The sequence below is a fragment of the Hakea prostrata genome, chromosome 1 (genome assembly GCF_041222555.1).
Source record: "Hakea prostrata isolate BN-2017 chromosome 1, UWA_Hpros_2, whole genome shotgun sequence".
NCBI lineage: Eukaryota > Viridiplantae > Streptophyta > Magnoliopsida > Proteales > Proteaceae > Hakea > Hakea prostrata.
Genome location: NC_142600.1, coordinates 16,288,620 through 16,314,091, shown reverse-complemented (window position 1 = coordinate 16,314,091; position 25,472 = coordinate 16,288,620). Strand labels below are relative to the sequence as shown.

At 38.0% G+C, this 25,472-nt stretch overlaps 2 protein-coding genes and 1 non-coding gene across 3 annotated transcripts; 1 reads left to right on the top strand and 2 right to left on the bottom strand.

Annotated features, from left to right (window-relative positions):
- Positions 1-630: 630 nt before the first annotated feature.
- LOC149027869 (signal recognition particle RNA) lies at positions 631-933 on the bottom strand. Its single transcript, XR_016171278.1, has one exon.
- A 2,353-nt stretch (positions 934-3,286) lies between these two features.
- Positions 3,287-9,255, top strand: LOC149027868 (DNA repair REX1-B protein). Its single transcript, XM_089166678.1, has 4 exons — positions 3,287-3,472; positions 5,936-6,029; positions 6,122-6,226; positions 8,773-9,255. Exons 1-4 carry the CDS (start codon positions 3,294-3,296, stop codon positions 9,040-9,042), a joined length of 648 nt encoding a protein of 215 aa, XP_089022804.1. The 5' UTR covers positions 3,287-3,293; the 3' UTR covers positions 9,043-9,255.
- A 1,176-nt stretch (positions 9,256-10,431) lies between these two features.
- LOC149027867 (ADP-ribosylation factor 1-like) lies at positions 10,432-12,752 on the bottom strand. The gene is made up of 7 exons (XM_089166668.1): positions 12,649-12,752; positions 12,349-12,509; positions 11,843-11,913; positions 11,600-11,719; positions 11,397-11,515; positions 11,140-11,221; positions 10,432-10,662 (listed from the first exon to the last, which is right to left on the bottom strand). The coding sequence occupies exons 2-7, from the start codon at positions 12,494-12,496 to the stop codon at positions 10,657-10,659; spliced, it is 546 nt and encodes a 181-aa protein (XP_089022794.1). The 5' UTR covers positions 12,497-12,509; positions 12,649-12,752; the 3' UTR covers positions 10,432-10,656.
- Between the last annotated feature and the right edge of the window lie 12,720 nt (positions 12,753-25,472).

Below are 25,472 nucleotides of genomic sequence, written 5' to 3'. Positions count from 1 at the left end.
GTAAACTTCATGTTTGGGTTTGAATCCCCTCTGCTCCTCTGTTTCTTGCATTGGACAGTTGTGTGTTCTTTGGTCTGGGCATGAGTGCTACCGGCTTCTGTGGACTATACTAGGCCTCCAGTGGGGCTCCGCTGACGGGGCCAGTGCTTGCGCTGGTAGTGCACAGGGCTAATGCTTGTATAGGTCGCACTCGATAAAAAGTCCGAACATTGCGTGCGGGGGCGCTGGTTGCCCCTCCCCTCTTTGATTTACCAAAAAGGAAAAAAGAAACGATGGAGTTATCCCACCGGGGTGGTGGTCTGTGGTCCGCTCACTCCCCAGTGGTTTGGTAACTTCTGTTTCGTTTGAATCCCCTCGCTCCTCGTTTCTTGCATTGGCGGTTGTGTGTTCTTTGGTCCGGCATGAGTGCTCCGGCTTCGTGGACTATCTAGGCCTCCGGTGGGGCTCACGGCCGAGTGCTTGCGCTGGTAGTGCACAGGGCTAATGCTTGTATAGGTCGCACTCGATAAAAAGTCCGAACATTGCGTAGCGGGGGGCGCTAGGTCGCCGCTCCTGCATCCCCTCTTTTGATTTACCAAAAAAGGAAAAAAAAAAAAAAAAAAAAAACGAAATGGAAGTTACCAAAAAAGAAAAGGTGATGGTCCAGGTTCAGACCAGCCATTGGAACAAGGTGGCTCGAAGTGCACTGACTCGTTATCCTTCCACTGTTTAGAGCGGGAAATTATCGTTGCTCTGTGAAACCAGCCTCACGCGTTCCTTTCCACTTTAGGAGCCGTGAGACTTATGCTTTCGCCCAAGCCCCACAGATCAACTCTAAACTTGGAACGGGCGGGCCAGAAATTGCAACCTCGAACACAGCCCCAAGGGCCAGACTGGCGTCCCATCATCTTTTTGTCCCTGCTTAGGTTACAAGCCCGCGCAACTGAGCTCGACATTAATACTTTGGGTCTCCTAATGATTTAACAAATATTTCTCTAAATATCTTGACCGATGTGGGATAAAACATTTGGAAGCTAAAACCACACCTCTTAAGTCTCAAATCAGAAATTGATTTTTGTCGGACGTGGTGTCACAAATCAGACCATATCGACCCTAATCAGATTAAGAGGTTGCTTGTTGTTTTCACACATTTAAAGAAACAGACTATCGAGATCAAAATCTCATATTCTTAGTTGTAGTCTTTTTCTGTCAATTTATCAAGTCTTCGAAACATTCATGTCACATAAATGATTCATCAGTTTCCTTGATGGTCATATTAGATTAATTTTCCCTGGGTCTGCGCTTATTCTTTGAATTTATTTAGTCCGGTATCACTATATTCAATAATGGACTGAAGTTCTAACATATGGGTTAGTAAAGACAGTTCTGCAAATCTTCCAGGGCTTGTATTATCTACTGCTGTCTTCCCTTAAATCAGAAGCTTCTTATTTGTTATTAAATGCAGTACCCCTCCAACGCCAAATTCCCTCAATTCATCTTGTTTGTGCTCATGAGCTGCTGTTATGATCCTAGTTAAGGAAAGGGCTTATGAGAGATTATATTATAAATGATTAAATGAAATGGAATGTCATGAACAGAGAAGTCATACTAAGACTTATTAAAGGTAGAAAAATAGAGAGGTAGCCCTACACTATAAATGTAATAGGGTAAAATGTTTTGAAGGAAAAAATAATTTTATCCCCAAACTCCTAGTTTTTCTATTGTTCTCTACATTTCTTCTTCTTCCCCATTTTCTAGTATTCTGAATTCTAATCCCTACCCCTATGAAATTCTTCTGCTCTAGGTTCCCAAAACGTGGGTTCACAACAGTTGCTCTTTTCGTATCATTGCTGTTCTCGTAGTGCCAACCAAAACCCAAATTTTGTGATGCCTCGCGAATCTCAGTCCTTGAGAACTAGAAATGAAGAACAGAATGGACTCCATGGGTGGCGTCTGGGGCTCTCATTGAGCAAGTTCAGCATGGCTTGAGCAAGAAAATCATTGCTTACCTTAGAATTTAGAAATGGATTTTAACAAAACAAGCAATTTGCATGACCTGAGTGCCTTCCGCTATTCAGAGCGGGAAGTAATCGTTGCTCTGGTTAAAACCAGAGCCACGCGTTCCTTCCAATTCCGTGAGAGACCTATACCCTCACAGATCAAGCTCCAGACTTGGAATGTACAGACCATCAATTGGTCACCAACGAGCGCACAGCTCCAAGAGCTATCCTTGCGTGTTCCAATCACCTCATAGTCCTTGCTGAGGTTACAAGCCCGCACGATTGAGCTCGATAATGTTTCCTTGGTATCCTGATCAATATAAGAAATATTTCTCTGTTGTCTTGATCGATGTGGGATAAAGAATTTAGAAGCTAAAAAGCACATCTCTCTCGTCTCAAATCATAAATTGATTTTTATCAGATGCGGTGTCACAAATCAGATCATATCGGCCCTAATCCGATTAAAAAGTTGTTTGGGTGCTGCACAATTAATGCACAACACCTGCAAACGAACGTTTCTTGACTAAGATTTCGATATCGACCTTCTATTTCTAAAATATATATTTTCACACTTTCCAAAAACGGATTGTCGAGATCTTAGTCTCAACCATTTGTAGCACTGAAGTCGAGCCCTTATTTAGAGTTTAAAAAAACCTCAGCCTAGATCCAACCGTGGGCCTCTTTGATACCTTAAATGTTCTTGATATTGGTCTTGATTTTAATGTTATTTATTTTTTCATAATAAACCCATTAAATAATAATCTCAGATTTTCATCACAGTTTTTTCTTGGACATTCAGGGAATCGGAGTAAGGGCTAGCCTGGGGAGGAAGGGTATAGGAAATACATCAAAGGTTCTGTCTAATTCAATCGTGGTTTATTGTATTAATTACAAGTTTATAACTACTTGAGAGAATTGGAAAGTATAACAAGAGCCAATGAAATTTTAACGAAAAAGGATAAATAAAAAAATAAATAATAGTTTTTTTACGTATAAATCTTCTTAGTGTAATATATTATGTGCGGGTTCAACCAGAATAACACCGTTAATCGCCATTAGCATTTGAAATTTCAAACGTAGAGGGATTTTTTTGGATACATATATTTTCTTAACCATATAATTAGTGTTTAATGACCAATGATCTCTTTTTAAAATCATATATGTTAATCAACTTGAGACTCACACTTAATATATTGAATTAAATTGACCCAAGATTAGTTTATGAAACAAAGGAGACCCATAAGTAAATAAACTTAATAAATAAAGAGCTGAGGAATTGGGCTGTGTGCTTTTTTTTTTTGGCCAAGGGCTTTGATGGAGACAGAAAATGAGGTGATTGAGGGGTTGGAGAAGGTAGCCATAGGAGAGGCGCCCATGGAGGAGGATTTGGTTGGAGAGGATACCCATCTCAGACTCTCTAGAACTGTTGATCTGCTTCGGAAATTTCTCGCAGTTCAGCAGCGAAGGGCTGAAACTTATGGAAAGTTACGAAGGTACGTTACAGCAACACGATTAACTAATTAGGGAATCCCCTCTTCAAGCGGAAAAATTTATTCCTTTTCGGATGTAGTACTCTTTTCTGCTCTTCTAGGAATATAATTGATTTTTTTGGATGATGACCTCGATCTTCTTAGCTGTACTGGTTTTATCCCTTGTGACATTGCTCAGCGATCTTGAAGGTGTTTGGTTGGACGCGTGAATGCTTTTTTTTTTTCCTTTTTCGAATGCCTTCCTAGGTTGCATGATTATTGTAGTTTAAGGAATTCTGATGTAGAAATGCATTATATGGGGAAATTGGACATACGAAGTACAAAAGCTTGGATTTTTAGAGTTAGATTCTCCCCATATTTGCTCGGATAGGTTATCATCGTGTAAACCACACCTCCCTCATATCCACTTGGATAGGAAATCATTTGAAATGCCTTTCTAGGTTGCATAATTATTGTAGTTTAAGGAGTTTTAATGTAGAAATGTATTCTATGGGGCAGTTGGACATACAAGTTGAGCTCGGAATTTGAGAGTTAAATTCTCCCCATGTCTGCTCGGATACGAAATCATTGTGTCACATCCCCATTCTGCTTGGATGGGAAATGATTGCGTATACCACCCCACCTTTCATATTTCAAAGTTTTCGTCATTATTCATGGAACAGAGGATGTGATTTTGTTAGAGCTAAGACAGAGTAGAAAGGGTGTAATGGAAGATTCAAAGAGCAAACGTTTATAGAATGTGACAGGTTGGGGGGGATCTAGTTATTTGATTTTATCTGATATTTACTTATTATTTTCAGAGGTGTAGATACATGTCATGCTGGCCTTTTCCCATTATGAACTACACTCTAGTGTTTACCTGACAACCCAAAATTTTCTTTCTTTAGGATTGGAGGTGGGTTGGGGGTGTGGAAGTTATGCTTCTAGAAATTTATTTGACGTAGATTTTATCAAGCCACGTAAAAGGTGCAAATCCAACTTTTGTGGTATTGCGGAAGAAAAAAACCTGGTGTTGGAAGATTGTGTGCAAACAGTGGAAAAAGGTGGTTTCGGGAGAGATTATAAAACATAAAGCATTTGTATCTAGTGGTTTTTCACTAAACATGGTAAGGTTTCATTTATAAGAATGCAGCTTGCAAGTGTACTGTCCTAAGTGAGGCTGTGGGAGCAACATGGTCGGTCCATTCTACCCTTGAGGAGTACCATCCTCAACTTTATGGCTTTCTTACTCTTGGCAGCTTGTCTGTTGCAGATCTTTTCTGCCAAGGTTTGGTTACAAGTGCTGATGGTGGTTGAGTGCGGTGAGCTCACAAGTGATGCTTATCTACTTGGAGGGTTTACATTTAATCTTTTTTGGGTCACCTTATGAGAAGGATGAGAGAATCTGGACTCTGATGTAACATGTCATTTTCCATATGAAACCAAATTTCTGGCTTGATAATTGATCCTAATCTTCGATAATTGTCACATCCTGATTCTGTTCAGGAGAAAAGAGGGTCAGCAGCAAGCCAGGCTGTCACTGTGTTATATTGGACCAAGAATGGACCAATAGGCTTAAATTTGAAAAGTACACAGAGCTTGATGTTGGGTTTTTTTTATTTTTATTTTGTTAGTTCTGTTGTGAGGTTCAGAGCTTCCTTTTGCGGGATGCGGTGAAGTGCTTAGTGGGATGTGAATGTAGTTTAGTGCTATTCCAAGCCCGAGTTTGGTGGGAACCTAACTCAGTGGATCAGGTAGGACTCCTAATTCATGTCCTCTTGGCTGTTCTCTTTGTTTCGCTCGAAACAGGCCAGATCTGAAAGTTTCCATTCTTGTGCATACTAGTTATAATTTTCTATTCTGCATGCTAACATCTGTTAGTTTTCTTCTCAAGCCCTAACCAGTTTGTTTATGCCAACATATCTGCAATCCAAGGCCATCAAACACCAGTTCTCTGCTATGTCTAAGATTCTAGTTCCTCGTCATTGCTTCTATTTTCTACTTGTTACTAATAGTTTGGGCACTTCCAGTTTCCATTCACCCAAGTTTTCTAATCTGATGTTTTGCTTCTATTTTGAAATTAACTTTGCTAATTTTGCTTCTAGTTGCTATTTTTCAATTGTTACTAAACCTGAACTTTCTACGTCAGCTTCTAGCAACTTGCTAACTCATTGATATCTCCAATTTATGACTTCCTAAATTCTTGAATCTGAATGTTGTTTACTGTTGGTTCTTAAGTATGACTTCTTATTTTAGTGACTTTTATGTTTTTCAAGACTACCTTATATCTATAAAACCATCCAGTATCAATTAGATTAATGTATTCGACAAACTTGTTTTGTTTGATTAATAGATCATTCAACCAGAATTGCATGCATATATGATTTGCCTCTTTATGTGTGATCCTACCACAAGCTAATCTCCCACTGGACTTCACTACACGACAAGAATTTTGAGCATAATTCAAAGTTGATGGTCCTTTGGCAGGGGTTTTTCTGAATATATGGGTGGAGGTGGAGACATAGCCTATCAACAGCTGTGCAGTGAGATCACATTAGAGTTCAATGGTTGCTCAAAACAAGTAGTTTACTGAATCATGATAAACCTTTTCTTAACTAATTTTTTCCCTCTAGCATATTGCACTGAAGTTTGAATTCTCTAACATTGATGCAGGTCCTTGAAATGGAATCTCAATTTTCGAATCCTGATTTCTGCCGAGATGATCTAGCTCGCTTATTAAGAGATGTTCAGGTGCAGGAAAAGCAAAAGTTGCATCTGGTAATTTGCTACTCGTTAATCTTTAACTTGTTTTATTTGGGTTTTTGTGGACTGGGAAACTCTACAGTTTGAACTTTTTAATCAGTGATTTAGTCTGTTAAGGATTTCAGTGTATGTATTTGGATGTGTGTGTGGGAATTCAACGTGCTCTAATGTTTACCAAGGCTCCATGACCATTCCTGAACTTTTTTGTTGATTTCATTTCCCCCCTTAACAACAAGTGTATGTACTTGGATGTTTGTGGGAATTCAACATGCTCTAATGTTTACCAAAGCTCCATGACCATTCCTGAACTTTTTCATTGATTTCATTTCCCCCCTTAACAACACAGTTGCTTCCTATTTCAGATATGATCACAGATTTGATCTTTGGGCTTGCTTGCATCTGAGATCAATAATCTGGATTTTCAGATTGCGTTGCCTTTCCCTTCATTTGGTTGAACTTTTGAATATTATTCCAGCTGACCCCAGTTGTTTCACTGTTATTCCTTTTCAAACCTAACAGAAGGATTTTGGTGCTTTTGGATCCAGTCAGCACTAGGACCGGATGGCTCTTTTTGGTTTTTTTGCCAATATAGAACCTGCCCTTATTTAGTCATTTATCCACTTAACTTTGAGCAGAGCTGCAAATGATGGGACTCACCTAACAGAGGTGGGTCCTGTGAGTGTAGGTCAATGCCTGAATTCTGCCAACTGCATTTTCTACTCTACCTGGAATTGTAGTATATAGATAAGTTTTACATGGCTCGAAACAGGGTTAAGGCAGTTACATTTGGCCCTTTCCAGAACCTACTAAATGCAGGAGCCTTGTGCACTGGGTATGGCTTTATAGAGAAGTTTGACATGGCATTAGTTGAAATAGCTGAGGTAAAAGCAGCAAATCCTTGGACCAACCCTAATCCACTTGATCATCCAGTTTGAGATGAACCAGTTCCAATTAAAATTTTGGCTTATTAGGATATTTAATTTTTTTTCAGGGCTATTGGGTTTGTCTTGGAATTTCTTTATATTTTAGGATCCCAAGTGGATTTTAAATTTAGGATAACACTTATTTGGGTCAGGAGTGTCTAGTTTTTTTTTTTTTTTGGGGGTTGGGGGGGGGGGGGGTTTGTTTTGTTGAATACTCATCCAATCATCGTCTATTTCAATGGAATAGAAACAAAAGGCTCCCCCTTCTTTTCCAACACCCCAACGTACTCTATTTCTTCTCAGGTTTCCCTTCTTTTCCCCATTTGTCTTCCTCACTTCTTCTATCTGCCATTAGTTCTTTATTTTGGGAGAATTTTTTTCCCTTCCATACTTGCACTGTCCTAGTTATTGGATAAAGTGCATATATGGTTCTAGAGACCAAGGTGATCTTGTATATATTATAATGAGGCTATGAGCTTTAAAATATGTCATTCTTCCATTTTGAATTCAATGTTCTTATGACAGACTCTGAGGTTGAACTGGAATTAAGTCCTCGATCAAATCAAGCCAGTTCAACTAGTCAACTATTGGGTCTATACATTTATACAGCTCTAGCCTTTGAGAAAAGTGAAGCTTTTCTTGATGCTTAGACCTCACTTACCCTCTTATTGGGACCTGCAAAGAGCTGAGTTTCTTTGCTTTCTTTTGTCATTGTGTCTGTGAGTGTGTGTCTCTGTCCCCAGCTGAATCATTTGTTCATGTTGGATCATCCTGTGGAAACTTAAGAGGGTTTTAATGTTTGAGACATGTTGGTGTCCTTTAGTTCAATATAGCCTGTCTGACCTGGAAACATGTATGGGGGTGAGAGTTCACTGGAAGATCTGGTCCAAGCTTCAAAGAATCGTAAAATTCACTTAAATTTTGATCCGAGTCCTCTACTAACCGTAAGGATACTTGGGTTCTGTTATGTTCGTATGGAAATGCCTTACAGAAAATGTCGGCTGTATTTAGACATGTTCAGCCAGTGTATACAGATGACCTGTCTATGAAATTTCTGTACATTTGAATTCATACCATATTTTAGGGAAGAGAGAAAAGGTTATGGGCGTTAATGTTAAGTGTTACTTTGTGGAGTATATGGTGGGCTGCTGGAGAGAATATTACAGTCACACATTCTTTATATTGAAACCAGCCAAATGAAAAGATTTTACTTCTTTTCACCCAACTAATGGAGAGCTGCTGCTTTGCCATTGTGAGGAAATTCTACATTTAGGGCTGAATTAGATTCCTTCTGTGTACATTAAATTGTTAGCATAGGTATCCCATTCGAAATATACTCATTTATCAACACTGCCTACTGTTTCTTGAACTGACAAATGAATGATGGGGAGGGGGAATAGTAAACTTCTCGACTCATTAATTTTTTGGGACGGACCTTAAAGTAAGAGGTGTAAATGCAAAGGACTTTCTTTGCAGGATTGAGTATGAGATTGTTTTAGTACATTTTATGTTTCAAGCATCTCCCTGACCCCAAGAATGATCTTGTTGGGCTTCATCTGGATTACTTTCTTAACCAGCTTGCTATCCCTGTCCCTTTGCATGTGGTTTCTGATCCCTGGAAAACATTACTTCCCAAAGACAGCTACAATTCAGATTTTAAAGAAGGCTGGTCGTCCCTCAGAACGTTTGGTGACCCATGAGCATTGCAGATATAGCAACCCAATGCAGCATGAGTGTGTGCATGTTCGTGAATTAACGGAAGCTGCAGCAATTGAGGATGCTGAGGCGGATGCAGAGTATGACAATGCACTTAATGAAGCCATCAGAGGGGTGCAGGATGCAGTGACAAACATAAATGAACATCTAGAGGAAGTGAGATATGAGATTGAAGCACTAGAAGCTGAGTAACTTTTTAACCCTCGTTTGATTTAGATAGCTTAACTGTTGAGACTATTTTGTACATGCCTGATATTATGCATTTTAATTTGTTGGACAAAGGTTTTCTCCAGAGGGTCTCAGAGTTTGTTTAGACGTGCAAGAAGTGTCTGTGCAGTTGCACATTGGATTAAACTAAAATGGCAATTTCAATATATATGATCAAGATATAGTTTTTTCCTGCTAGTCTTTTAGTATTTGTCAGTTATTCTTTTGTTCCAAGGTCCTCCAAGAGGGAGGTGGATTCCATGGACAGGTTGCCCCCCTCAAATGAGCAATTGAGTGGTCTTCTACCACTTCATGGCTTAGCTTTGGTCTGCAGATTCCATTGTTTGTAATGACTCTTTAGCTCAATGAAGTTCCCTTCGTGTGGGTGGTTTTTTTTTTGGAAGAGAAGAGGGGGGGGGGGGGTGTGTTGGAGGAGAAAGAAAAGAGAAGTGTGGACAGGTGAGTCTGAAGACCCTTGTGTCATGTGAAGCTTCATTCAGCAAGGATAGTTGGATAAGTGGCGAAGGTGTGAAAATCCTTGTGGTCAAGGTCGCCGTAGCACCATTCCCTTTCACATGGCAAATTATGTGTTAATCCAGGGACTAGAAACTTCTGGATTGGTAAGAGACAAGAAGCTTGTCCCAATCTCATATCTCAACGGCCAGCTCCATCAAGAGTAGAGAGAACTCAAAAAATTTAGGGTTGGGTAAGGGAGGGAGGGAACAGGACGGGGAGCCATTGTCTTCTGTTGATTTGGTTTAGCCTACTGGATCCATTGTTCCTTATTAGTGTAAACATCATTTCCTCCATGCCAAGTTGCTCTTACTCTTTGATTAAAGCCTACAGGGCATTTAGTTTTAGCAGCAGCACTCTATAGGAGGGAATTGGAAAGATCTCTAAATGTTTGTGAATGAAAAAACAAGAATCCATTTACTCATGGCTGCTTCCCTCTGAAGAACGACAGTAAAGCTAAGAAAACGAAAAGGATGCACAGCTTTGCGACACAGATTCAAGTGTCTTCCTAGAATTTCTTCAACAATTAAGTGGTGATAGTAATAGCTGCCTCAACAGAAAGTTTCCCACCTTACATGGGAACTGCAAGGCTAGTAATGGCCAAAAAAGAGAGAGGCTACTATGCTACAACTGTCCAACCCAATTAACAGGCAGCAGGCCTGAATTGTAGTAGCTCATAAGAACTTGCAAATATGGATTATGGGACGAACTGGTCCTCCAATGCAAGGTAGGGTCACTGCTATGGAGTTCGACCATGGGTGATCCAACCTTTGATCTAAAAGAAGTGAGTATACACCATTGAGAACTAGGACTGACACGATTAATCAAATCTGGCACATGTAGGAAAATCAACAAAGAAAATATACTTTAACCATCATTACAATTTCAAAGTTTACAATGTAAGACCTTGAATCTGATTGAGATACAAAAAGAATAGAACTGAAACAAATGTAAGCAACAACTGAGGAAAATTTCTATTTCTGAACAAGTAATCTGAAATTAAGGTACAAAGCCAGCAATCACACAAGAGTTCAATCCAGTTGGCAATCTAACTTTTTGGTTCTCCTCCAGCAGCAGTGATCAATGTCAAACCTGGAAAGAATAAAGCAACTGGAGTCACCAAAATGGACCATGTATCATGGTTAAGAAACAATGAATATTATCCATGCACCGTTTAATTTCAACTGAAACAAGTTGATAGACAGCCCTTTCAATTCTATATGTCAATTCAGGACCATAGAGCGAAACTAAAGGACGAGTTGGTAGTAATTTCCCTGGGAGAACTCCAAGAATACAGGTTTAATGTATACCATAAAAAGGTATAACAGAGAAACAAACATCAGAGCTGTTATAAAGATCAGGGAAATTGGTATTATATGTTTTCAAGATATTTGGAATGAGACCAACTTAACCAGTAGATGGTGTTCTGTATGATCACATCAACTATAACAAGTTTTAAATGCATGCCCAGAAGAAGTCATCCGCTAGTAAAAGGTGAGAAGACATGCAATTTAACTAGAAGTTTTATCTGTTTTCCTCCTTTTACTTCCTTTTGTTTTTTATTTTTACCTTGCTGGCAATGTTGCTGGAGAGCCAATCCAGTCCTTCATACAATCCCTCACCAGATGTAGCACAGGTACTCTGAATGTACCTGGGAACAGAATCATTCTCGATAGTCATTGAATGCATTACAAGCACAAGAAGGATATTGAATGAAAAGCTATCAGAAAAACTAGCCATTCAGCTCGATTTTATTTTGAACAAAGTAGAGGAACATAGGAAAAGATCATCAAATATGCACAAGAAGGAAATCAGGAGAAATTTACCAGGTTCGTTGACGCAGGGAGTGCAGACCAAGCTTGTCAGTAATTTCAGCAGCATTCATTGCATTAGGAAGATCTTGCTTGTTGGCAAACACAAGCAAGACAGCATCTCGAAGTTCATCCTGAATCAAGATGTTTGTTTCTCAGTATGATCACCAACACACAATGCCAAGAGAAAGAGTGAATAACCAGCATAAAACTTTTACCTCATTCAGCATCCGGTGAAGCTCATCCCTTGCCTCAACCACACGGTCTCTGTCATTGCTGTCAATTACAAAGATAAGGCCCTGTGTGTTTTGGAAGTAGTGCCTCCACAGTGGTCTGATCTGTTATAGAGCATCAGTTACGGAATATGAGCAAGATTGCGATAAATGAAATTCCTACAACATCAGTACGTTTCATTGGACTTATCAAGACAATAGTAGATTTCAAGTCCAAATGGTCCTTACCTTGTCCTGACCCCCCACATCCCAAACTGTGAAGCTGATGTTTTTGTATTCCACTGTCTCTACATTAAAACCTACAACCAACGAAGAATGTATTTAGTTTTCCACCATTTATAAGCCAGAATATCCAGATCTGACAACAAAGCGATAACGGAAAGAGACATTTTACTTTCAAGTTTAAGCCACGGTAGATCTATCATTTTTCCGATTTTCTTATTCAACGTTAGCACGGTAGACACAAAAAGAACACAAAAAGACGCACAGATCCGAAATGTAAAGATATCAATTGCACTACATTCAAAGAGATCCGCAGTAGATATAAAAACAAGAACGCACGCAGTTCTGAGCAGCATTGATTTAAAAAAAAACAAAAAGCATTGCAGAACCCCACGGATGGCAATTCCGTTTGATGTGAGATCATGATCGGTCCACCCAAACTTAAAACCAAAATACTCGAAAAAAACATAAAAAGACGGTGAATCAATTCAATGGAAACAAGCAGAACTGACCAATGGTAGGAATGGTGGTGACGATCTCTCCCAGCTTGAGCTTATAGAGGATGGTAGTTTTACCAGCTGCATCAAGACCAACCATGAGGATCCTCATTTCCTTCTTCGCAAAAAGACGACTGAAAAGCCTCGAGAATTGGAGCCCCATTCTTTCGAAGAAGCTGAGAAATGCCGAAGAACCAGATCTGAATGTCAGACGAAAAGAAGCGACAAAACCAACAGAAAAAAACAATCTCTAACCTTGGAGAGAGGGATAATCAAGGAGAGAAACACGTTTAATGGAGAATTCAGATCCCTTACCAGTCAGATCTCGAAATGCAGATCGAGGACAAGAAACGTTGCAGAAGAAAGTTTTCAAATCTTGGGGGCTTCAGGAGAGGAAGCGATGAGGAAAGTAAATGAGCATCTCTGCCTTTTATAGCCGGCCGAGTTGGTGTTCCACGCTTCGATGGCTCATGAATATTTTTTTTCCCAAAACTGCCCATGATAAGTAACAAATACCACACTTGGTCATGAGAGAAGTGTATACTACAAGGAAACGGAATATTAATGGCGCGTAATTCAGGCGCAAGAACTTAATGCTGTGCATTTAATACCCAATATATGCCGCCAACGGTCGAGATTTTTGAGGTTTTGATCTCAACCGTCCATCTTGCAAGTGATTGAAAGTGATGCGAACGATAAAGAAATCAAAAATAAATAAATCTCATTAACAAAATGTTGTTGATTTTCATTTTTTTTTTGTGTAAAATTTTTACTGAAATTCTTTTCTTTTGGTTAGTAAAAAATGTTGCTGAATTCTAATGAGGAGATTTTGATCATAGAGATGTCAATACTGTTAAAGATTAGATGTTGAGTCATTATCTCTAATGTCAACGCGGCCTTTGATATATATTTTTTCCCTGAGGAGATGTGTAGTTTTTCATATTGTTTGGATCATTAATCCGTTCATGTGTCTTAAAATGAAATAATAAATCTCTATATAAAATATTTCATTTCTTACTCTAGAAGATAACATGCAAGACTATATTCTTCATAGTTAATATATAATTCTTTTTGAAAAAAAATTATTTCATAATATAGATATTTTTAAAATTGACAACAGTTCAAAACCAATCATCAAATGCCACATATCAAATAAATGTGAATTGCCTTATTCAAAAAAATATTAAAAAACAAAAGAATTAAATTAGAATAGGGGGAATTTACATCTTTTAAATTTAATTTTGGTAGATGTCTTACCAAAAAGAAAAGATTTATTTTGATGATATAATAGCTCCAATCATTCAATGCCATGCATGCAACAAGATGGTGTGCAAGTATGGTAAGTTCAAGGAAATCATTATTTTTTTTTCTCACACTTTTTATTGAAAATAATTTAGGACTTTTTTTATATCAGTTCTCATTCTCTATTTTACCTATTCAAAATAAATGAATACAAGATTTCTGGTAAAAAAGAAAAATGTTTGGTAGCTTTTATCCAAAATAAATTATGGAATGAAAAATAAGTTTGATCTATCAAAGTAAAATAATAATAATAATTAACATATAGAGCTAACCACCAAGGGATTCACTCACTGGTGAACATACCGAGGTGCAACAAGTTCAAGAGGTTCTAGAAGAGCAGCAGGGGCAGATTTCTTTCGATTCACAGGGGGCTATTTCATATATTTAAACAGTTTTGGGGGGTTGTTTCGTAAATTCAAAAAGTTTGGGATTGCTTTGCAAATTTGAAAAGTTTCAGGGTTTTTCCCGTAAATTTTAAAAAGTTCAGGGGCTTTTTCTCCAATTCAACAATTCTAGGGGTTTGATTGTAAATTCAAATAGTTCCAGGGAGCTATTTGTAAATTTGAGTGATTTCTTCTTACGATGGCTGATCCTATATCTCTTTTGTCTGATAAATCTGAAGAGTCTCCTATATCTTCCATTTATAGAGATCGTGGGTTTTCTCCACTTTAGATGACCACTGTGAAACTTAATGGGATGAATTATCTTAGATGATCTCATTCAGTTTCCTTTGCTGTTGGTGCTCGTGGTCTTACTGACCATCTTGATAGGACTTCTACCAAACTTTCCACACTTGGTCTGCAACTTTCTAAGTGGTATACAAATGAATTCTTGGTCATGGTTTTTCTCCTCAACTCCATTGAATCAATCATAGCAAAGAGTTATCTCCTCTTTCTTGATGTGGCAACTATTTGGAAATTTGCTAAAGATACATACTCTAGAGTAGACAATGATGTACAATGCTTTGAAATTAGACTTAAAATCAATTACCTACAACAAAAGGACCCTTACTCTTTCTCAGTATTATAGCACTCTTCGTGATATTAGTAGACTTTAGATTTCTATGGGAAGTTTACATCGTAGAATGCTGAAGATGCTATTGCTTATCAACAATGGGAAAATAAACAGAGAGTTTATGATTTTTTGGCAGAATTGAATATAGAATTTGATCAAATTCGCACACAGATTCTTTCTAGAGAGCCTTTCCCTTCTCTGGCTCAAACATATGCCATGGTAGATATAAATGACAGTTAAAGGACAACTGGGGTACACACTCAGACATTTGATATATATATATAATATATATATATATATATATATATATATATATATATATATATATATATATATATATATATATATATATATATATATATATATATATATATATATATATATATATATTTTTTATATGCATTAGTAGTTGGTTATGACAATAATAAATCTAGTTCTAGTGATTTTCGCCCATCAGTAAAATGCGAGTATTGTGGAAAAGAGCATCATAGAAAGGACAAGTGTTGGAAGTTGCGTAGACATCCAACAAATTTTCGTAGAAGAGATAGGAAAGGAACCAAGGGCAGCAATCAAGCATATGCAAATCAAGCCAATTTTGACACAATGAGTACTCCAACACCTCTTTCCTCAGATGATCTCTAGAACCTTTGCCAGTTGATGTCTAGACTTGACTCATCTTCTCCAATACCGACTTTTAGTGCGAGTATAGCCCCTGTCATTCACTACTCTACTTTTAGTGTATGTGGATGATATTGTGATCACAGGCAGTAATGAGGATGAGATTTCAACATTGAAGACTTTTTTAGGAATCGAATTTGAGATCAAAGACATTGGAAAACTCACATATTTCTTAGGTTTAGAGTTGGCATATTTTGCTAGTGGTGTATCTCTATCCCAGAGGAAGTATACATTTGGATCTTTTTGAAGAAAACCGGGATTTTTAGGATGAAAGTCTGCTGAGATTCCTATTAAGCCTAACCTACACTTGAAGGCAAAGGAAGGAGAACCAATTGACAAGATAAGGTATCAAAAATTAGTAGGAAAGTTGATCTATCCATCTCACACTAAACTAGACATCACATTTGCAGTTAGTTTTGTTAGCCAGTATATGCATGATCCCTACTCCTCACACTTGGATGCAGTATATCGGATCTTGAGATACTTGAAGGTCACTATAGGAAAAGAGATTTTAATTTCAACTCATGGACATTTGAAGATTGAGGCATATACAGATGCAAACTGGGCAGGATGTCCAGATGATAGGAGGTCTACCTCTAGGTATTGTGTGTATGTGGGAGGTAACTTTGTGACTTGGAGAAGCAAGAAACAATTTATGATTGCGCGGTCCAATGCCGAGGTTGAGTTTAGGGCGATTGCTCAAGGCATTTGTGAGGTACAATGGCTTAAAATGCTGCTTTAGGAAGTTGGGGTAGATTTGGAGGTTCCTATACAGTTATACTCAGATAGTAAATCAACGATCAACATTGCTCACAACCCAGCATAACATAACGGGACTAAGCATGTGGAGATTGACAGACATTTCATCAAAGAGAAGGTTGAGGCTGGGTTGATCCATATTATCCTTTGTTATTTCAAACGAGCAGCGGGCTAATTACTCACAAAGAACTTGAGCACAAAGGTATTCAATTACATTATGAGCAACTTAGGCATGATAAATATTTATGCTCAAACTTGAGGGGGAGTGTTGAAAGTATGGACTGAGGTTTTCTAATTAAAATAGGACTCTGTTTCCTAATAAGTCTAGAGTTAGTTTTTTATTTGTTTTGCATTTCTTTTTCCTACTTAGTGTGTGACTTTACTAGATTGTAACTATAAATACCCTATTGGGGTTTACGAATAATATACTTTCAGAGCAATTCTTCACATTACAACATAAACTTATGAGGAAATATAGAATATGATCGATATTTCTAAATAATGCTTGGCTGCTCAAAGAGTTGATTATTATTGATTTTGGTCTTAGGATTGGTAATGCTCTGATCAAGGAACGTTTATTCGGCGAATTTCGTCGAAATATCGCTGAAATTCGCTGGTTTCGCCAGAGGGCGAAATAAAAAGGACGCCGAAACCGATATTACAATAGATTTTCCGGCGAAACCAAGAATTTCCGGCGAACTTCAAAATTTTTTTTTTTTTTTTTTTCCTACTGCTCTGAGTCTGAGATGGGTAGTAGGCTAACAGCCACTGCTATTTCTGCCGGAGAAGAAGAAGAAGAAAGAGAGAGAGAGAAAGAGACATCTGCTCCTTGAGTTTGAGGTGGGTAGTAGCAGTTTTTGCCGGAGAAGAAGAAGAAGAAAAAGAGAAAGGAAAAGGAAGAGCTGTAGAGGCTAATACCGTTCAGTTCGTTGCCGCCGAGATCTCGGCGATTATTCGCCATTTCGCTCGGTTCGCCGCCCGGCGAACCGAGCGAAACAATCGAAGATTCGTTCCCTGGCTCTGATAGAATGGGACCAATTAAGGAGCAATTAGCTAGGAAAAAAATCCTCTGCTATGCACATCTCTCTACTGTGCACAGCAGTGCAGCACTACAGTTTGACACGTGGAATATTCATAATAAATGGCTCAGATTAGCAAACAGGGTTTTAAGTGAAAAATAACCATTGTGTGACCCGTTTTAGCCAAAACCGATCCGTTTTTAGCCAAAACCGACAAACAAGACCATTCAATGAAGTCGTCATCGTCTTCTCTTGATTCATCCTCTGCAATCTGCTACGATCCATATACAGACTAACCCATACAGAGAAAAACCCTAACGCCCCTAACACAAAGCAAACTAGCCTCACCTGCATTCAACTTTTGATCTAAGCCTGGATAATTAGGGTTTTGATCTGTTGATGGAGGATGCTGCAGAGATGGGTATGTTATGTTCATCTTCAAGGTTCAAGAAGATCGAGGAGTTTGAGGATGAAGATTGTGTTGGCACAGCAGCTTTGTGGGTTTGGTATGAACGACTTCGAGTGGAAGAAGATAAAGAAGAGTCTATTAAAGATGGGGAGCTCGTCATCATCGATGTCTTCGGCTTCTTCAGATCTATCATGGAATGGGCAAGTACAGAGGAAGGCAAGTTGCAGAGCCAATATGGGTTTTCATTGTTTGTTTATGCTTGGAAGAAATGAAACGGGTTCATTCAACTGATTTTTTTCCTGCTAATTCTTTGTTTCATGGAAGGTTTTCTTTAGGGACTATAATACTTCAATTTCATTACTAACCCATTTATTCAAGAACATAATTGAATAAATTGTTCTTCCAAATAGGAAAACAAAAGAACAGATTGATGGCTTATCGTCATCTTCTACTGTTAAAAGGAAAAATATTCTCTATTTTTTCTGTTTTTAGCAGTGATGAATGCTTTTGATAGTTTGGTAAATTTGATTGAATGAATTTGTTCAAGCAAATATTTATGTCGATTGCTTATTCTCTGATACAAAACCGAAGGAAGAAGAAAAAGAATTCAATCTGAATGCATCGACTTAAGGTACCATCCTTGCTCATTGTTGGAGTTTATTTGGATTATTGTGAATTTCATATGAAACGCCTACCCAGGAGAGCTCCTACATTTTGTGTGTTCTAAAAAATTCTCTATCGCGAACCCACGACTGCCTATTCGGATTTGTTGTTGTCTCTTCTTACCCTGTTTGCTATTGATCCACAGAGGTTGTCTTTTCCATTACAACAGCTGATACCTGTTTTCACAAATGGGAATGGGGAATTGTGATTAAACCACTGGGTGCTTCTCCATTAATGTGAGATGGAGGAAAGGTATTGAAAGAAAAACGATGGGATGCTACGATTTTAGAATCGGGTCTTAAAAACGGGTCGGTTTTGGCTAAAACAGGTCACAAAATGGTTATTTTTCACTTAAAACCCTATTTGCTAATCTGAGCCATTTATTATGAATATTCCACGTGTCAAACTGTGGTGCTGCACTGCTGTGCACAGCAGAGAGATGTGCACAGCAGAGGATTTTTACCCAATTAGCTAGGAGCATACCATCAAGAAACAACTCTGCCAATTGGTAACCAGTGAGTTATATATATATATATATATTGGTCTAAGTGTTGTTAATGTCCTCATAGAATGGAAACAATTAAGGATTGATTAGCTGGGACAATAACCAACTTGCTTATTAATAACCAGTCTTGTCCCTTTTTGGTTTGAGTACCGACTACATGATTGGTCAGTTTCAGTCCTGGTCATCAAAGGTGCAAAAGACTAATTAGGCCTACTGAAGCCAATCAGATTTACCAGGTTCACACCCCTTCTTGCATGGGCACTCAGATTGAGATGGTCACTAAGCTTCCATGTTGGACACAAAATTTTACTATGAACTAAGCTATCATATTGCTAGCAAAGACACACCCCAACCGCTCCTCCTAACAAATCACCCCAAAACAGAAAAACCACAGCAAAAAAACATAGAAACAAAAATTTTGTATGTAATAATATTAATAATTCATATTTATTAACAGTCAACAGTGATAGTAACTAATTTTTTGTCACTCCATTTGTTATTTTGATAATTTCTTTGGGATGACTTTGTGAAATTTTTTGGATGAACTTTTTTTTTTGTTTTTTGGAGTAAGCAGCTAGTGAGTGATGCAGATATGGAGGCTCCAGAGTGCGAATATGGAGTTACCTGTCCATATTGTTTCTCAACCAAGTCCGAAGAAGAGAAAAAGAGGGCAAGAGCAAGACAACGGCAGTTTGAGACTTGGGGTGTTATTGGTGGTCCTGACAATGGTCGTTGGTCATTCACTCCTACATATGGTAATAGGAGAGAGTCTTCTCTGTTTTCAAAATCAATCTAGAACTTGAGGGTGTAAATTTTGAGTTCTCAAGCAGATTATTATTGTTTCGCTTTGGTAGCCAGCAGGTTTCTTAGGATGTGATGTGTCTCTAGATACTGTATGTGTACTGTATGCAATAAGAATTGAATTATGGTTCCCTCATTCATAATTTTCTTTGGGGGCAAACATCAAGGTATAGAACTCCTGTTTCCTTATTGAATTGGGTGCCATCCATTGTGTCCTTGTACATGTTATGGCCTTACTTTATGGAATTAATTGATGCTGCTGCATTGACTCTGATTATCCCATTATGAGGTGGTGATGGAAAATCATGTCCTCTGCCAGATTTCCCAGAAGCCAAGTCCCATGAATTCTTCACTGTACGTAGATCAATTTGCAGAGGTTTTCTTCTACTAATCTTTTAGTTGTGTAGGCTCTTGAGGTTTTTTTTTTCTTCTGGGAACTGTAGCTTGTATATATGGGGGACAGGCTTTGGATTCAAGGAGATTTGAATTATTTCTTCAAATCTTGCTTATGTGTGTCTTGGGGTATGGGGTTTTGAATTTAAAAAGCAAGGTATTATTCTTTCATGATTTTTTTTGAGTACTATGTGCCTGAAATGAAGTTTGCACTCAACAATTGAGCCCTCTTAGTCCTGTATATTCAGGAACAGGGCTATCAAATGGTTGACTGTGAAAGCCATAAGGCAGTGCTTTTGACCACGTATACTTTTTCGATGCCCTCTATCGGCAATCGTTTGACGGAATAGCCTTGTGAGAAGTACATGCCGGAGTTTGCAGCTCAGGGTCCACCATCTAGACCTAAACTCCATAATCAGCTCAAAGACTTGGGAAAAAGGTCAAGTAAGGGCCGGTTGAGTTGCTTCATTGATCTGAAGGGGATGCATCGACTTGATCGTCGGCTGTTCCGGTTCTTACTCAGGATGAGCCGTAACGGTTTATGGGTTTGCACAAGCATCAAGATGATTCAGAAAATGTAAGAAAATTTTGGAATGTCAGTAGCATTTCATGTTTGAAAGGATTCATAGATTTCGTATCCATGAATAAAAAGCCATATCTTGTAAGTTTATTTTAACAAGATCAAACAATTACTTAATTTTGAGGGGTGACTTTTTATCTTCTTTTTCACTTAATTGTAATATAATTGTTTATAATTATTTAGATAAAATTAAGGTTTGTTTTATCCAGCACTCTAGAAAGAGTATCTAAAGTTGCCTAAGCCCTTAATTTGGAATATAAAAAAATGTTGTCGGTAAAACACGTTTCTAATTTCTTATCCCAAAAAAAAAAGAAGAAAATAAAATTTATATAAAAAAGAATTACGTTCCCAAATTTAATTTAGGGGTGTAAACGGATCGGATAAGTATCCGCATTTTATTATATTCGGACATGTTCGAATAATATTCTATCGATTTTTATTCTGACGATAATTATTTCTCAAGTAAAAATTATAAAAATAAGAAAAATAAATTCAAATAAGTAATTTAATCGTATGGATAATATTCGGTAAAAAGGGGTTCGAATTATTGGAATTGTTCTAATCCAGTGGTAAACTGATAATGGCTTTATTATATTAATTTTTTGGCGGGAATGAATAGAAGAGGTTAACGGCTTGAGACAACCACTATTATCCATCAGTCTCGATTATTTGAATTTTTTCAAAGTTTACGCGTTTCATATGAATAAGGGAGTTCGAATCGTAATCGAAATAGAAGATCAATTCTCGTATGGGACTTCAAATCCTAATGAAAGTGCTGTTTTAATAGGAGAAATCACGACAGTGAGCTACTTATAGCTAACTAGGTTATGCAACTGCCATTTTTCGCTCTAGTTTTGAGCTTTTGTGTTGATCTCTTGTAGTGGAGTGATTTGGCGTAGCATTCGAAATGGAAAGACTTCCTGAAGATGAAGAGAGCGAGGACGAACGCAACCAAGAAATGATAGCAGATGTCTACCGAATCAACCGTGGGGGAGAAACTATGATCGTTCAAGAGGCTTCGAGGATTAAAAAAGAGATTGAAGCAAACGCTGATAAAGCGTCAGTGGTTTTACTAGAACCTCTAAACAGGCTTCTGCTGTTGGCTCTTTCTGTTGAAACATTGAATGATACCCACATCGGGTTTTCTGTGAGGCGTCTGAAGAAACACAACTCCAAGAGAGTTCGTGTAATGGCAACACTTCTTACTCGTAGGTGGAGAGATCGGGTGGACGAATGGGTGAATCAGGTGATCGAATCACAAAGAGCAGAAAAAGAAAATAGTGCAAAGATGGAGGTAACAAAAGCCGTCTCAACAACATCTAGTGTTGTGGTAATGAAAGATGCAATCAAACCCAAGAGAATATTGAAATTGAAATTGAAAAGTGCTTCGAAATTTGCTGCTGCTGGTTCTAAAGAAAAACTTAGAGATCAAATACATGGTGCAACGACAATATTGAAAGGTACCTCCAAATTTGCTGCTGTTGCTTCTAAAGAAAAACAAGATCAAATACATGGTGCAACACAATGTACCTCAACATCTGCTGCTTCTGGGATTGCCAAAGATGAAAAACTTGAAGATAAAATCAAGGCTTCAAAGAGGAAACTTAAGGAAGGGTATAAAATATTCGAGGATGCCAGGAAACGACGTAAGATACAAGTGTTAGAATTGAAAGATCTTCCTTGCAGTGAAAAGCTCGACAAACCTAAAGCTCATGTGAAGGGAAGGGCTCTTTTCGTTCCACTTGTTAAGAGGTTTTAGATGATTAATTATGAGCAGTGTTTTTGCTTACACGAATGATGTTCAATCAATTTAATATTCTGCTTAAGTTACTGTATGAACATAATTGAAAAGATTCTTGAAAATGTATATAATTAAGAACCACAGTTTGGTCTCATCAATAAAATGTTTCCATATATTTGGCTTTGGCTCTCTTATTTTTCATTCGATTCATAATTTCAGATTAGAAACCAAGTATTTTGAGTGGTTGCAGACTTGCAGTACGTAAGCTCAATTTGAAGGAACTTCAATTTACAGTTGAATTAAGGGCTGAGCATGTTGCTGGTTTTCATAAACAATCAAACTACATTTAGGAAAGAATATGGTAAACTGTTCTGAAAACCCTACCCTGTCCGATCACTCCTTCATCTTCCCAAACCTTGGAATTCATGGCTCCTCATCCCTCCACCAGAATTCTTCCCCATTTGCAGATCCATTATCCCTCTACCTCTATTCACACTCAATCCCAATTGCAGCCCTAGATTACCAAACCCTAGTCTTAAAACTCTTAAACACGGAAATTTGAAACCTAAACCCAGATTGTTCACTGATTTAAGGCAGTTTTACTCTGCTGCCGAGCATTCGATAAAATTAAGCCATGGGATTCCTAGGGGCAGCAATCTTGATTAACAAAAGACCAACATCTTGAAAAGATGTATGAGTTGATAATTCACCTCCGGACACAAACTGTCAAAAGGGAAAACAAAAATAACACACAGCAGGATTTTTCTGAAGGAAAAAAGATGGGAAAAAAGAAAAAAAAAGAAAAAGCAAAATCCACTATGAGAAGAACGAAAACAAATCATCTGAAAAATTAAGTGCTCTGTTTTTCAATTCTGGCCTGATTGCCAAACAGAGTAATCCTGCATGCAGCGAGGGTGAATTCTCTCATTTTGACATTTCCAGATTTCCATTTGTTGTGGTTTACCTGCTCTGATAATTTTATGTGGATATCTTTTATTGTTTATTGTTGAGCAGATTGTTTATCTTGGGATGCCTATTGTGTCACCTATTGAAAGAGTTGGAAAGTATGTGAATCCAAGGGATTGGAATGCTTTGATCAAGGATCCAGATACACTAAGTAATTACAACTTCGACTGGGATCACCTGTGAGCTGTTGCATTGGTCAAACTTTACATTATTGGTTATTAAGTTAATTCATTTCAGTTGATTGGATAATTTTCTTTCAATTCAAATAATATCCTGAAGACCCATCATTCTTCATGGTCTGTCATGCCAATCATACTTGAGCTTGGCCTCTCAATCTGTAGACACAGTTTTTCCTCTTATTTTTTGCTTCGGGTTAAGAAGTACTTGTCAGTTTGCAAAAAGGGAAAAACATCTTTGGGGAAATAATTATGCTTACCATAGAAAAGTGGATGGTGGAAAGAGATTGCTTGGGTTGAGATATGAATCTGTGGGTTAGGATGTTGTGGTCCTTGTGGATGTGCATACATGATCAAGTTACTGGTTCATCCAAAAAGTATTAGGAAATAGTTCCTGAAATAACATTCAATATATTCCAAGATGCAGGTTTCTACCTTGTTGACCCATTTTCTTTTTTCCCTTCTTTTAATTCTTCAGGTGGTGATTGATGTGTGCAATGCTTATGAGACTCGAATAGGCCAGTTTAAAGGAGCAGTTGGTTGCATGCACCACAGCTTTTCTGGAGTTCCCATCATGGGTGGATGATCAGTTTCAGCTTGCTGGATCAGAGGGCTTACAATCGAAAATAGAGGTTGATGGTTCAAATGGAAGCTCCAAAGAAAGAGCTGATATTCAAGAACAAAAAATGCCAAGCCAGGTTGCAATGTACTGCATTGGAGGAATTCAATGTGAAAAGGCTTAAAGCTTTCTCCTTAGAAAAGGTTTTGAAGAAGTATGTCTCAACTTTGCAGTAAAGTTAGACTAGTACTTATCCATCTCTTCCAATCCTATTAGGACTACCAGACTACCTTCATCAACCAAATCACTTATCTGGGTAGTTGATATCATATTCTCCTAATTTCCAGACAAAAACGTGTGGTTCATTCTAATGTTTCTGTGGGGGATTTGTGCAACTAGGACATGCTTTAGTAACAGTATTTAAAGGTACTATGCTACTATGGTTTTATCATTACAGTACATTGGAACTACATATGTCAATACATGCCTCACTGTTTCTGGTGAAAATACTGTTCTCCACCTTCGGATGCCTTGTGATCCTGCATGCCTGAGTTGTTTCCAAAATATTGTTTGCTGCTGGTGGTGCTTAACAGCCTCTCTTGCAAATTTTCATATCAGGCAACGTTCATTCTACTTGTTTTTTCTGGAAGATGACTCAAATAAATATTTTGTTGTCCCTTCACTGCTGATCTGGTTAATGTCCTTGTGGGCAAGGGGGTTGAGAGGGGAAGTAAAAATTTAGGAGGTACACATGCATTATGACTTAATTAGAAAAGATACTGAAAATGCCAATTGAAAGGATAGAAATCAGAATATGTTATGCTTTTGTACTTCTTTGAGAACATCCCATATAATGTTGTTTTGTTTCTCCTACATTGATTTATGGTGACTGGAATGACCTTATTCTGAACTTAGTTGGACAGTAACAGAGAGTTTGATTTTCTTTGACTCTCTTAACTGATTGTGGTGATTGTAATGGATATAATCTGAACTTGCTTGGATGGTCTCAATACTAATCAACTGTATTCCATGGTGGATAAAAGGGGAAAGGGAAAGTAGCATTTACAAAGGCATCTAAAAGACTTGCTTGTATGGAGTTATAAAACTTATTGGAATTTATTTTCTCCTTACTCCTTTAAAGTACTTGAGGAAATGGTAAGAAGGATGTGGGAAACACCACACAGACACACTGAATTTCAAATAATGAACTAAAATTAGTTACTACTTGTAAACCAAAGTGCGAAAGTTGTGTGAAATCTTGCCATGCATCAGGTTGAACTGGGGCTGGGTTTTGTGGTTTGGTAGACCCCACAGTCCCCTGCCTAAATGTTAGATTCAGCCCTTATAGATGGGGGAGGGATGCGAGTCCGGATCTGCGATCCCAACAGAGAAGCACAAAGTGCTCCCGGACGCTTCCTGACCACAAAATCTTGTGGGGCCAACGGTGAAAAACACTTGTTAGAAAAAAACAAATTTTTTTTTTCACTAGTGGGACCCACTGGTTTTTGTGGTCAGGAAGCCATGGGGAGCACTCTGTGCTCCACCGACGGGGAGAAGATCCGAATTCGAGGGAT